This window comes from Elephas maximus, chromosome 3 (assembly GCF_024166365.1).
Source record: "Elephas maximus indicus isolate mEleMax1 chromosome 3, mEleMax1 primary haplotype, whole genome shotgun sequence".
Lineage (NCBI taxonomy): Eukaryota > Metazoa > Chordata > Mammalia > Proboscidea > Elephantidae > Elephas > Elephas maximus.
In genome coordinates, this window is record NC_064821.1 from 43,624,486 (window position 1) to 43,638,874 (window position 14,389).

At 49.9% G+C, this 14,389-nt stretch overlaps 1 protein-coding gene across 7 annotated transcripts in view; it reads left to right on the forward strand.

Annotated features, from left to right (window-relative positions):
- The window catches only part of AJAP1 (adherens junctions associated protein 1), a 180,802-nt gene that overhangs the window by 70,976 nt on the left and 95,437 nt on the right, over positions 1-14,389 (forward strand). For all 7 annotated transcript variants that reach the window (XR_007516514.1, XR_007516515.1, XM_049877723.1 and 4 more), the window contains exon 2: positions 6,992-7,806. Coding sequence is in view for 5 of the 7 variants with exons in the window: in XM_049877723.1 (XP_049733680.1) it covers positions 6,992-7,806 (815 nt within the window). In the remaining 2 variants the exon portion in view is untranslated. The remainder of the gene's footprint in view (positions 1-6,991; positions 7,807-14,389) is intronic.

Consider the following 14,389-nt stretch of genomic DNA (forward strand, 5'->3'; position numbering starts at 1 on the left):
CTGGCTGCATCCTGTTTGACAGGGTAGAACCCAGAGCTGGATGCTGAAGGCAGACCCCCCAGGTGTCTGCTCAGTGGACAAGGCACAGTGGGAGCAATTCAACACCTGATGACAAAATTAGCCTGCACTGGGGCTCATTGCTTCCATTTCTGAACCTCCAGGTTTTCCATTGGTCATACAAAAGGGTTGGAGCAGGTGGAGTTTGAGAGTTGTTATGATTGAATCATGCCCTTCCAAAACATGTACTGGAATCCTCACCCCTATACCTGTGGGTGGGATCCAGTTTGGACATAGGGTTTTCTTTGCAATATTGATGAGCCCGTATCAGCAACATAGTAATAAGTAATGTCAATCATTTATCATAGAAGCCAGGGTCTCCTTAGAAGGTGTGGAGGAAATCCTTGGCTTGGTGCCCTGGTGCTGCTGTAACAGAAATACCATAACAGGGTGGCTTTAAAGAACAGAAATTGATTTTTTTTGCAGTTTAGGAGGCTGGAAGCCCACTTTCCTGGTGCTGGCTCTAGGGGAAGGCTCTCTGTTGGTTCTAGGGGATGGTCCTTTTCTCCGCTTTCGTAGCCCCAGCCTTCCTAGGTTGCTTGGCAATCTCTACATGGCATCTCTCTTCCTCCATTTGTGCTTGCTCCTCTCTGTTTGTCCTGCTTTTTATGTCACTCAGAAGTGACTAGGTTTAGAACACACCCTACACTGATATGGCCTCATCAACATAGCAAAGAAAACCCTGTGTCCAAATGGGATCCCATCCACAGGTATAGGTGTTAGGATTCCAGTGCATGTTTTGAAAGGACACGATTCAGTCAGAACAACTCTCAGACTGCACCTGCTCCAACCGTCTCATGTGACCAATGGAAAACCTGTGGCTTCAGGAATGGAAGCAAGGAGCCCCAGTGCAGGCTAATTTTGTCATCAGGCGTGGAATTGCTCCCACTGTACCTTGTCCACTGAGTAGACACCTGGGGGGTCTGCCCCCAGCATCCAGCCCTGAGTTCTACTCTGGGGAGTGCTGTCACTGCCCCCTGGCGGACACCCGTGAGGTCTCCCCAGCTCTCAGGACTGTAGGATGCCACTGGGTTGTGAAACCCAGGACCCACTCATGCATTCCCATCCCAGCCCTGAGCCGCACCTCCCTGGATGGCTAGCAGGTCAGATGCCAGCAGCTCAAAGGAGCAAATCCTGCAGGACTCTCGCTCGGGGAAAGGTGCACCCTTAAGTAGCAGAGATGTCTGTGTCTTCCTTAGTTAACGGTGATTTTCTGCTGTGAAGAAAATACACAGAAGGTGGTGAATTGAATCTCAGTTCACTGAATCTTATTAAACTCTTCTTGGGAAAAGATTTCAATAAGAATTTAAGTGAGAAAATAGCACGAAAGCTGAAAACTTGAAAATAAAGGGAGATGGAGCAACTGTTCCCAATTCGGAAGCACTTAGGTGGGGGTTGGGAGGTGGCTGAGGGAGTTGGGTCTTCATTTGGAAAGTAGGGACTAGGTGGCCACCCAACATAGAGCAACTCCTCCCCCTCACCCCAGGCCTGCCCTCCACAGGGCGTGGGGAGGGGTTTACTGGAGCAGAAGCCAGGAGCAGGCCTACTCCCTCTGAATCCCAGCAAGGGCCGAGTGGACAGATGGGGACAGTTGGCAATTACATGTTCCCTGAAACGTCCCTGCAGCTCAGAGAGGCCAGTGCTGTCCTCTGGAGTCCTTTCTCATCCCACCCACCAGCATCGAGGTCCATGATGAGGATGTGTGATGCAATGCACCCCACACCGGTCCCCCACTATCCTTGCACACACCCACTTTTCCGGCATGTTCTCATTTTTATTGAGATATGAATTGCTGTCATGGATTGAATTATGTTCCCCTGAAAATGTGTGTATCAATTTGACTTGGCCATAATTCCTAGTATTGGGTGATTGTCCACCATTTTGTCACATCTGATGTGATTTTCCTCTATGTTGTAAATCCTGCCTCTATGATGTTAGTGAGGGGGGATGGATGGCAGTTGTGTTAGTGAGGCAGGGCTCAAGCTACAAGGTTGGATTGTGTCTTGAGGCAATCTCTTTTGAGATATAAAAGGGGGAAGCCAGCAGAGAGACAGGGGGACCTCCTACCACCAAGAAAGCAGTGCCTGGAGCAGAGCATGTCCTTCGGACCCGGGGTCCCTCCACTGAGAGGCTCCTAGTCCACGGGGGGAGACTGATGAGAAGGCCATTAGAGAGCAAAAGCGTTCCCCTTGCGCTGATGCCCTGAATTTGGACTTTTAGCCTACTTTACTGTGAGGCAATAAACTTCTCTTAGTTAAAACAGTCGGCTTGAGGTATTTCTGTTATAGTAGCACTAGATAAGGAAGACAGTTGCATACCATGAAACTTTCCCTTTTAAAGTACACCGTGCAGTGGCTTGTAGTACATTCACAAGATTATGCAGCCGTCACCCTATTAATTCTAGAACATTTTCATCACCCCAAAAAGAAACACATTACCCATCAGCAGTCAGTCTCCATTCCTCCCCTTTCCCCATTCCCTGGCAGCCACTAATCTGCTTTCTGTTTCTGTGTATTTGCCTGTTTCCAACATTTCATATATAAATGGAATCACACAATATGTTGTCCCTTGGGACTGGCTTCTTTCACTTAACATGATGTTTTTGACCTTTATCCATGTTGTAGCATGTATCAGAGCTTCATTGCTTTTTATCTCTTAGTAATATTCCACCATATGGATGGACCACATTTTGTTTATCCATTCATCTGTTGATGGAAATTCTGGTCGTTTCCTCTTTTGGCTATTGTGAATAATGCTGCTGCGATCTATTCAAGTACAAGTTTTTGTGTGGGCACGTTTATATCTAAGAATGGAATTGCTGGGTCCTATGGTAACTCTATGTTTGACTTTTTGAGGACCTGCCACACTGTTTTCCACAGCAGCTGCACCATTTTACATTCCCACCAGCAATGCTGAGGGTTCCAGTTTCTCCACATCGTCACCAACACTTGGTGTAGTCTATCTTTTTTCGTCTAGCCATCTGTGGGTGTGGAGTGGGTGGCGTGTTCTTCAAAGACCTGTGGATGCCCCGGAATGTTGGGGAGCCCGTGCGGCCCCTGCCTGCTCTGTGGACCTGCCAGTCATGTTCCTACTGGCCCTGATGGTAGTGGGCCCTTTGGCAGCCGTGGGCCTACCTTTTGTAGATGGGCCGAATCTGCTACCATCCTGGGCAGTGCCTGGTGTACCACACATGCCCGCCTAGGATGAAGGGCCTGTGAGTGGCTCTCCCAGAACCATGTAACCGTGGAAATGGGGGAAGCACTGGTGGTCCCCCACCCTGTGGCTGAGCCTTCAGAGAGAAGAGTGCCCGGGGGCCCTGCCTTGTTTCAGAGTTATCGTGGAGGTGAGGACAGAGGTGTTTGCACTACTCACGTGGCCCTTGGAGATGGGCTGGATTCTCCTTGCTCTGAAATGCAGCCTCTCACCTGCTGGTGAAGCAAAGGGCCTGGGGTCTTCGACCTCTGCAAGGAGATCCACAGTGGGGTCCCCGGAGGCCATGAGATCAGCCCTTTACCTCCCCATAAGGGGTTTCTTCAGTCCCCTCTGACCTCACATTTCCTGGCTGCTGGGAGTAAGTAGGCCTCTCTCTGTCCTCCTCGTCCATCCACCCACTTTACTTTCCCTCTCTGAGCATATCCATCAGATTACAAAGGAAGACCTGGGCCGGGAAAGGAAAAACAAATCAAATTCTCCCTGCAGTTGCCATCAGTTGGTTTTTCTACGTAACAGCTGGGTGACTTGGTGATGAGGGGGTTTCCATGGTATCCAATTACAGCCCATGATTGGTGAAAAATCGCAGAGATAACCCTGCGTGTGAAGTTACGCTGGGCAGGCAGGCCGGCGCAGGCGGAGGTGCGGTGCAGTTCATTTCCTGGGGCGATGTTTCTGAAGGACCCATGGCAGGTGGGTTTCCATGAGGCTGCTCTTCCTTCTGCCTGCCTGTGCCCTCTGGGCTGTGGATCCCACCTGCCAGGGCAGGTCCTGTCACACTGGCAGCTGGACCCCCACCCAGATTTGCAGAGTGGTGGTTATCCAACTCCCCGCCTACCCAAAACTGCCGGCTCTAAACTCAACTCTGATCTGACTAGGTCACCCTCCAGCCACCAAGTACTGCCCTGTGTATTGCCAGCGTGTGGATGGGGACTTCACGTTGACCTAAATACTGCCATGCAGCACCTGGGCTGGTCTCTGTGTCGAGCTTGGCTGCCTGTGCAGAGAAAGCGTGCACCAGCAGAAACAGAGACGTTAGTGTAATGAGGCCCTCCTGGTTTCTGCATCGAAGCCCTTTCTTTCTGATTGAAAACGGGGCCTGGTTATTCGGGGCTAGTTGGTTTTGGTAATTAACACTCATTAATACAAGCATGCAGGGGCCAGCAGTCCCGGGTATATCAATGAAAGGAATGTCAGCCCTGGCCAGGCTGGTGTTAACATGAAAGGGCACCCACACACACCACTCACGCACATTCTCCCACAAGCTGAAAAACACTGACACACACGCTGAGACACACGCACAGTCACACACATACTGAAAAATCTTGACACACTCAGATGCACATGGACACACATACTCGAACATGCACATACTCACAGAGACACACATTCACACAAACACCCACATGCTCACATAAAAATACTCACAAATTGAGAAACCTTGACATGCACTCACACAGATGCACACTCACACACATCCACACATGGACATGTACTCCAACACATTGAGCCACACACACATACACATGTTCACACACCTACACACATGCGCTTGCACACAAAGAAACATTGGCATGCACTCGTTCACACACTTATACTCACACAACTCGCACAAATTCACACAGATACACACATACCCACACACTAACAGTCTCACACATTGCCTAATACATTGATACACACATAATCACACGCTCACATTGACACAAACGCACACTTGCTCACCCACGCTCGCACCCACCCACACAGAGCGATTTATTCATTTTTAAAACCATGAAGTGCCTCATAAAGAAAAACCGCCGAGTCTGTTGTTTTTACGGGCCTGGTTTTCAGCGGTTTCTCACAGGTGCAGTGACAGGACCGGCAGCTCAGCACACCTGAACGCCCCGCCCCGTTTCTATCCCCACCGGTTCCTACCCCCACCCCTACCCCCACCCCCACCACAGCTGTCATTAAAGTTTCTGGATTCCTTTTAACTTTCAGATGGGAGGTCGGTGACAAGAGCTGGCTTTGAGTGACACATAGAATCAGTGCTGAATTATCTGTGCCGGTGGGAGAGGCGCGTGGGCCCGAGCTTCCACACCCTTGCACTTGGCTCTCTGCTGTGCCATGCCTTCCACGTGCCTCTCATGGCTTCTGCCAGTCGGAAGTGCACCCCGGGCTGTGGACTGAGCTGCACTTGGTGGAAGGTCCAGGGGGCCTCAGGACACTGCTGCACCCGGCTCCACGCCTCCCCTGCAGCTTAGCTGGGCCAGGGAGCAGCTGCTGCCTCGCCAGCCAGGTTGGGGGTTTGCCCTTTCTCCAGCCTTCCTTGTTGCTGAGGAGGTGGATAATGGGGCTTCAAAGAGCATCATCACCGAAGAGAAATGTCAACAGAACAAACACTTTAGCAGAGTCGGCACATTGATAAATGTTCAGGTTATCCAGAGCAAATCTCTTCTCCCCGAGTAAAACCTGGAAAAGGCCAAGGATAAGGAGCTTTCCCTGTGCGTGGCATTTAGTGCAATATGCCTGGTTTAAAACATGCCTGTTGGACTCAGATGCCTGGGGGAGCAGGAGACGGAAGTGTTGCAAAGCGCCAAGCAGATGGTCAGTGCTCAGGGATGCCTGTCCTGGATGCTGCTGTGTTATCCCAGAGATTTGGTCCTACAGAGAGTGGAGACCTCCTGTGTCTTCCAGACTCCCTGCCTCAGGAAAAGCAGTTAGTGGGCTTCTATCCCCACCACCTTGGAGTCCCTGGGCAGTGCAGAGGGCTAATGTGCTCAACTGCTAATCAAAGGGTTGGAGGTTTGAGTCCACTTGGAGGCACCTCAGATGAAAGGCCTGGTGATATAAGATCACAGCCAAGAAACCCTATGGAGCACAGTTCTACTCTGACACACATGGGGTCACCAGGAATTGAGGTCAACTTGACAACAACTGGTTATTGTTATTATTATTATTTTTACCATCTCAAGGCAGGGAGCTTCCATTATGTAGAGAAAAGACCCTGGTCTGGGGTTTGGAGGTTGAGGCTGTGTTCCCAGTCCTGCCCATCACTTACCACATATCCTCACGGAACCTCAGTGTCATTATGAGTACAAGAAAGCCGGGTGGGGGGCTGGAAGATACTTAGGATCGGCTTATCCAGGCTAATAGGAGCCCCTAGGTGATACAAACAGTTAAGCCCTGGACTACTAGCCGATAGTTCGGTGGTTCAAATCCACTCAGAGTTACCATGGAAGAAAGGCCTGGTGATCTACTTACAAAAAAAAAAAAAAAATCAGCCACCCAAAACTCTGTGGAGCACAGTTCTACTCTGACATGCGTGGGGTGGCTGTGAGTCAGAGTCGACTCCATGGCAACTAGTTATTTTTTGTGAGGGGAATTTGCAGGGCTCAGTTTTCCTTCCCGTGAAATGGACTATCCATTGATCACCCAGCCCTGTGCCCTGGAAGCATGTTGTAAGAAAAAAATGAAGCATAGATACAGAGTGGCAGGAGACAGCCATTCTTTATAAACAGAGGCCGTTAGCCCTCTTCTTTTAAAATGCTGATCAGCGGGCTGTCTTGAGTGGGCCTTTGAAGTAAAATAATGAGGGGTTTCCCTTTCCCTTTTGAAGTTAGGATTAGCTTTCCTTACAAGAAAAGCATTTCTTTGTCATAGTGGTGGTGGCCAAAGGTGGCCCCTGTGGCGGACCCCCACTGCCGGGGCCCACACTGACGTTCTCTCTCTCTCCACGCAGTTCCATGTCCATCCGCTGGCCGGGCTGCTCCGCTGGAAGCCATGCTTGGATACTGATAGCCATGTTTCAGCTCGCCATGGAGCTCCCCGTGTGTGAGTCCCTGGGCCCGGGCCCCGAGTTCCGGCTCCTGCCGCGCCCGCCGCACCGGACCCCGCGCCTGTGGAGTTTTAAGAGTGGACAACCCGCACGGATGCCCGCCCCTCTGTGGAGCCCCCGGCCGCCCCGCCTGGAGCGGACCCACGGGCAGCTCCAGACCCCCCGTGCCAAACGGGCGCACAGACCCAGAGACCAGGTGGCCGCCTTCCTGCCCAGAGGGGGGCTCGCCAAACCCCCGGCCACTGCCAGGTCCAGCCCCTCCCTGGCCTCCTCGTCCTCGTCCTCGTCCTCCACAGCAGGCGGGGGGGCCACGGACCAGCAGAGCCTCCTGAGGAGGGGGAGGCGGCACCTGCAGGGGGGCGGCTTCAGCAACTTTGACTTCAGAGGCAGCAGGCCCACCACAGAGACAGAGTTCATTGCCTGGGGGCCCACGGGCGAGGAGGATGCCCTGGAGTCCAACACATTTCCGGGGATGTATGGCCCCACCACAGTTTCCATCTTACAAACCCGGAAGACAACGGTGGGCACCACCACTACCACCACCACCACTACCACGGCCACCAGGGCCACCTCCGTGACCCTGCAGACTAAGGGGCTCACAGAGTCCCTGGACCCCAGGAATAGGATCCCTGTGGGGATCAGCACAATGGCGCCTTCTACCAGTCCCAGCAACAACGGGAAAGACATCCAGCCCCCGAGGATCCTGGGGGAGACCTCAGGTATGGCTGCCTCTGTCTGAGTCGGGCTTGGTTGGGGGTAGGGTACTGTGTGGGTGTGTATCAGGGGATGCTAAGATGTGCCTAGCTTGGCACTGCTTCGTGTGAGTACATTTCCCAGTGGGAGAGCTAAAAGCAAAAACAGAGGGCCAGGAGTTGGGGCGTGGGACCTTGGGGGAGATGGAGATGGTACTTGTTCATGAACTTGCACACTTATTTATGTGCCCTGGGATTATGCCTGTGCTCTGGAAAGGAGTAGCAGGCTCTTGTGGCTGGTGGATGTGAGGATAAGGTGTGCCCCTTCCTAGTGAGAACTGTGCTCCTCTGATGCTGTAAGGATGGGATGTTCCCCTTCCTGGTGAGTACTGTCCCCCACGGTGCTGTAGGGATGGGGTGCTCCCCTTCCGAGTGAGTGCTGTGTCCCCCATGATGCTGTCGGGATGGGGTGCTGTCTTTCCTAGTTAGTGTTGTGCCCCCTCTGATGCTATAGGGATGGAATGCCCCCCTTCCTAGTGAGCGTTGTGCCCTCTCTGATGCCATAGGGATGGGATGCTCCCCTTCCTAGTGAGCATTTTGCCCCCTCTGATGCTATTAGGAATGGGGTGCTTCCCTTCCAAGTGAGTATTGTGTCCCCCATGATGCTGTAGGGGCGGGGTGCTCCCCTTCCGAGTGAGTACTGTGTCCCCCATGATGCTGTAAGGATGGGGTGCTTCCTTTCCTGGTAAGCATTGTACCCTCCCCTGATGCTGTAGGGATGGGATGCTCCCCTTCCTAGTGAGCACTGTGCCCCCTCTGATGCTGTAGGAATGGGGTGCTCCCCTTCCTAGTAAGGACTATGCCCCTTTGATGCTGTAGAGATGGGGTTCTCCCCTTTCTAGTGAGCTCTGTGCCCCCCATGATATTGTGTAAGGAACTGACTGAACCCTGATGGGCACAGAGCCACGTTTTCCAGAACTGTAGGACTTCCTCCGTAGGGGCAGGTTGTGGGCACATCTCATGAGGGAATTGAAGGGACCGTGTGGATTCTTCTGAAATCTTCAAGAGTGTGGGCCCTACTGGGGGTAGCCACCAGCTTGACCTTGGCTAGGTGGTTTATAAGAACATAAATGTATTGTCTTACAGTTCTGGGGCCAGAAATGTGAAAGAGGCTAGTATTCATGATGTCTGCAAGGCCATGTCCTCTGAAGGCTTTAGAGCAAGATCCTTCCTTGTCTCTCCCAGCTTCTGGTGGCCATAAGCGTTCCTTGGCTTAGGTGCATCTTCACAGGGCCTTCCTTCCTCTGTCTGTCACTCTGTGTTTGTTCTTCTCTTTTATAAGAATGTCACTTATATTGGATTAGATGCCACCCTACTGCAGTATGACCTCATTTAAACCTGAGAACATCCTCAAAGACCCTGTTTCCAAACAGTTATTTTCACAAGTGCAGGATTAGGACTTAAACATGTCTTTTTGAGGGGGACCCAATTCAATCCACAACAGCCCAGAAGGCATTGCCTTAAAGAGCAGGAGAGGAGAGGCCAGGTAGAGGAAGACTTTGAGGGGGTTGACTGGTACTTTGCGACAGTGACTCAGGCTGTGGAGTATCTTTTCCCTGGAGATGGGTTACGAGGGTGTTTGGAGGACACAGAGCAGAACAAATGGCTCCTGTCCTTCTGTCACTGTTATTCTAGATACATGAGACCAATTATGATCCCTGGGCTTTAAATGCCTACTTTCATGCAGTTTTCTTTTTCTTTTCTCCTCCTGGGCCCTGTTCTCCAGTTGCTTCTAAAGGAAATGCTGTTGTTAGCTGGCATCGAGTTGGTTCCGACTCAGCGACCCTAAGTACATACGATAGAATGAAACACTGCCTGGTCCTGCGCCATCCTCACAATCATTGCTATGCGTGAGCCCATTGTTGCAGCCACTGTGTCAGTCCATCTAATTGAGGGTCTCCTCTTTTTTGCTAACCCTCTACTCTACCAAGCATGATGTCCTTCTCCAGGGACTGGTCCCTCCTGACAACGTGTCCAAAGTATGTGAGACGAAATCTTGCCATCCTCACTCCTAATGAGTATTCTGGCTGTACTTCTTCTGAGACAGATTTGTTCATTCTTCTGGCAGTCCATAGTATGTTCTAAAGGGAGTAGCCTTGAAATCTCCTAGGCCAGAGTGTGTCACTAAACCAGTATCTGTCAACATGTGAAGGGCCCTGTGATAGGCTGGGGCACACAGAGGAGTGTTAACGGGCGGTGGTCCCACACACCGGAATGACTCAGAGGTTCTCCACTGGCATCCATGCATGTACATTCCAGACAAGCAGTAAGTTGGCTAACTTAGTAAAATCAGATGCATGCTTCAGATCCTCAGCATGAAAGGGCTGGAGCACCACATCCCTCCCACACAGGCCACTCCTCTGCCCCTTCAAGGGCTGGGGCTTCACAGGTCCCACCGTCATCTTCAGAATCAAGGGAAGGAAGAGAATTGGTTCTCACAGCTCATTTGTGTAGCTTACAAGTTCTCGTTATATTCAAAGTGCAAACTCTGCACCATATTCTTAGATGCAGAGTCCTGGTCGTGGGCCCTTCTCATCCTCGGGCAGCAGGCCATGGTCAATGGTTGGGTAGGTTCCACGGCATCTTAGTCTTCTAGTGCTGCTGTAACATAAGTATCACAAGTAGATGACTTTCAATAACAGGAATTTACTGTCTCACAGTTCAGGAGGCTGGAAGTCTAAATTCAGGGTACCAGTTCTATGTGGAGATCCTTCCTTGTCTATTTCAGTTTCTGTTGTTGTTGTGTGTCATCAAGTAGATTTTGATTCATAGTAACTGCCCCATAAGGTTTACTAGGATGTAATCTTGGCAGGGGCAGACTGCAAGGTCTTTTCTCCTCGTGGATCCGCTGGGTGAATCCAAACCACCAATCTTTTGTTTAGCAGTCAAGCAGTTAACCATTGTGCCACCAGGGCTCCTTTTCAGCTTTTAGTACGTGGCAGTTTTTGGAGTTCCTGGCCTTGTAGATTCATCTGCCTCCATCCTCCGAGAGCATCTGTCTTCCCCATTTGGGCTTGCTAGTCTCTGTCTACATTGCTCCTTATAACCCAGAAGGGAGTAGTTTTAGAACATACCCTACTCTGATATGGCCTCCGTAACATAACAAAGAAAGCCCTATCCCCAAAGGGGATTACATCCTAATCCATATAGGGTTAGAATTCCAACACCCATTTTTTGAAGACAAAATTCAATCCATAACGCATGGTGTGGGCGACTCTTGCCATTAAGCTCATGAGCAACTTCCTTCCTCCACCCTGGCAGGAGGATCTACAGTTGTTATTCTGAGTTCCTCTTCTCTAGAGAGCACCATATCTATGAAAGCAGACCTAGCTCCATTCAACGTCAAGGACCCTGGGATGGAGGCTGTGCACTCGGGGCCATCCCGGGAGAGGATGCGGAGACCACGGTATGTTGTCACCGGTGTAGCCTCCTCCAGCAATCTACGTACAAACGCGCCCTGCAATTCATCTTCTCTACAACAAGCACCTTTGTGCAGCTCACAAAGCTTTCCTTTTTCCCTCAATAAACTCCCAAGCCATCATTGTAATGGAATGTACTGCTACAGTCATTTACTGTCATCTCCTCTGCATACGTCACTTACTATATAGACATGGATGAGAAAACAGGTTCCCATTTATTCCAAATTACACTTGTTATTACTAAAGCTAAACGCCCGGGACAGCATTATAAGGCTTAGCAAATTAATTCACAGTACATTGGATGCTACTAATCCAACTTGACAGATGCTTATCTTGGAAAAGATTTATGTCTCTTCATAATATAATCTGGTGCGAGATTAATTTGTTTAGCAAAACGAATTTAAAAGGGGGAAAATATGTACATTTGCTTCGAATGCAGAGAAATGCTAATTCTGGGAAGTGATGCCAGTCTGCAGAGAAGGGAGGATGGCAGCTTACAGTAGCCCTCATTAAGGGCCGGCCATGGTCTCAGTATCTGGGCCAAGCAGAAGGAAGACAGAAATACTAAGATGATTCCCCTAAGAGGTTTCATCACAGCCCAGCTGTTACAACATAAGTGAGTTAGACCCAAGCACTGGGGAAATTAGAGCTAAAGCTGGAGCTATTCAAGTCAGACACGGGGAAGAACTGGCAGGTGATGGGGAAAGTGACCTCTTTGCTTGGGCTACAGGCTTCTTGATTACCTTATCTGAACTCTCAGGTGGGAGCCTGCCTGGGGAACTCAACTGTTAAAGCCTACCTGGATGGAAGAGTGGTGGGAGCAGAGGGCTGACCTCCTGTGAATCCTCTTTACCTTGGTAGCCATTAGATGTAGATTTTAGTCCCTGGATTTTTGTGGAAAGTAAGCACCATTACTCATGCCAGACAGAACTTAGGAAGGTACGACTTGTCTTGGGCCGTCACACAGCTGTGGTCTGGGTGGCTGTATGTGCTCTGGTTAGGAGCAGATGCTTTGAGGCTGCAGATCAGTGTGTGAATCTGGACTGCCGTATGTAATTGTAAGGTCCTTGAACAGTTATTTTCTCTCCTAGCTTCACTTTCTTTATCAGAAAGATGAAAAAGTAATATCCCTCCTAAATGGTTGCTGTCAGAATTCAGTGAATCAACACAGAGCATAAAATATGGTGCCTGGCACCCAGGAATCTTCATACATGTTAGTTATTTTTATACCCAGCAAAAGTGGCCCTGAGGAAAGAGTTGCTGATCTCAAGGAGAGAACTTGCCTACAGGGAGTCAGGGTTCTTGTCATTTCAGACATTCAGCTTTGCCCACTTACTACTGGAAGGCCCTCAAATCTAGAAGTGGGTTTTAGGAAGTGACATGAAGAATTCATTAAGTCAGACATGCTGTCAAAAGAAGGAAGGATTACTGGAATCAGATTTTGGGATCTGTGAGTTTATTTTTGCTTCTGTAGAGAAATATTTAGAAGGGGCTTGCCACATTTTCCTGCATGTCTGTAGCACAGGCATTGCTGGGCATTGGAGAGGCAGGTTGCTGATGATTTGGAGACTCTGAAATCCGTCAGAATGTTACATGGAATGCCTGCTGGAATCACTAAAGGGTCTGTCTTTCAGAAATGGCCCTGCAGGTGAAATAACTTGAAAATCTACACTCAGTTAGTATAGTGGTTGAGAGTCCCACTGCCTGCCTTTAGATTCCTGGCTTAACCTCTTCTTAGCTGTGTGAACTTCTCCTCTCTCCGGCTCAATGGGAATAATAGATATAGCCATCTCATAACATTGCCATAAAGATTAAATGAGAAAATACTGTGCCTGGCACATAACAACTGCTCCATATGTGTTAGCTGCTCTTAAGGTGATGATGATGATGATGATGATGATGATGGTTATGATGATGACGTCGATACTGATGATGATGAAGTTGTGAGAATGAGGATGATGACCATGATGATGATTATGATGAAGATGACAATGATGGTGATGATGACGGTGATATCACTGTGACAGTTTGCTGCCCCTGCTTGGCTCTTCTGTTATGAGGTCATTCCATGAGGTCACTGATGAAGTCCCCTGACCTTGGTGCTCCATACAGAGGTGTGAATGGTGCTGGCCAGGAGCCGCTTGTGATGGAAAATCACCTAGCTCAGGTTCACAGAGGTGCTGTGCTCCAGCCTCCCACGGGTGCTGGCAGAGGGTGAATGTCAGCCAGGTTGAGAGTTCACTTGAGGCCCAGGGAAGAGGGCATCCCATGGCGCAGGGCATCTCTGACAGCCCTCTGGCTGATCATGCTCTGAATTTGCAATCACAGAATCTTCGAGAAAAAAAGAGAAAGTAGTTTCCTGGGCTTTTATCTGAAAACTTGTGAAGTAAGCTTTGGGAAATTCAAGCCGAGTGATTTCGGTTACTGAATATGTCTACTGTGGGGACACCTGGGGTTTGGTATATAGTTGGTGCTCAATAAAGGTTGCCTGGGCCTGATATTCTCCGTTCTCAGGGCTCCACCTACTTGGACCCTGCCCCTAGGCCCTGTGACACTGCCGAGACGCATTGGTGCCTTCTCTAGCTGTTAATTTTCATGTGCTCCAGAAGGTGCCCCAGCAAGGGGCCATTGAAGCCCTTTAGGTCCTCATAACTCTTCCAGATTTGTTCTCATTCAGATCAGTCATGTATTGGTGACACACAGCAACTCAAGGATGTGGTGGCTGAGTTGCCACCCCAGTCCTGCCTGGTAATTTTTACATTGGAATTCACTCATCCATTTCCAAGGATGCTTCTCAAGTTGCTTTGTCCTTGTCACAAGGAGGACAGCAGTGTCCTTTAGGTGTGACCCTTTGTAAGCACAAGGGACAGGCTGGTGTCATCTTCACCCTGATTGTCAGCTGACCTGAACAAAGATACAGGCCAGCCAACCTCTGGAGCGAGTCTCATTATGGTGAAATATTTTCTAAAGACCGGAATCAGAGTGAAAGGAAATTAGAAGCAGATGTAACGGGGAGACATGCTCCTTTCCTTTCTGTTGAAAGCCACTGTGGCAGTCTAAATGTTGAGCCCCTTTTAATTAAGTTGCTGGGTATTTGCTACTAGGGAACTGAATCTGTCCTTAATTTAAAG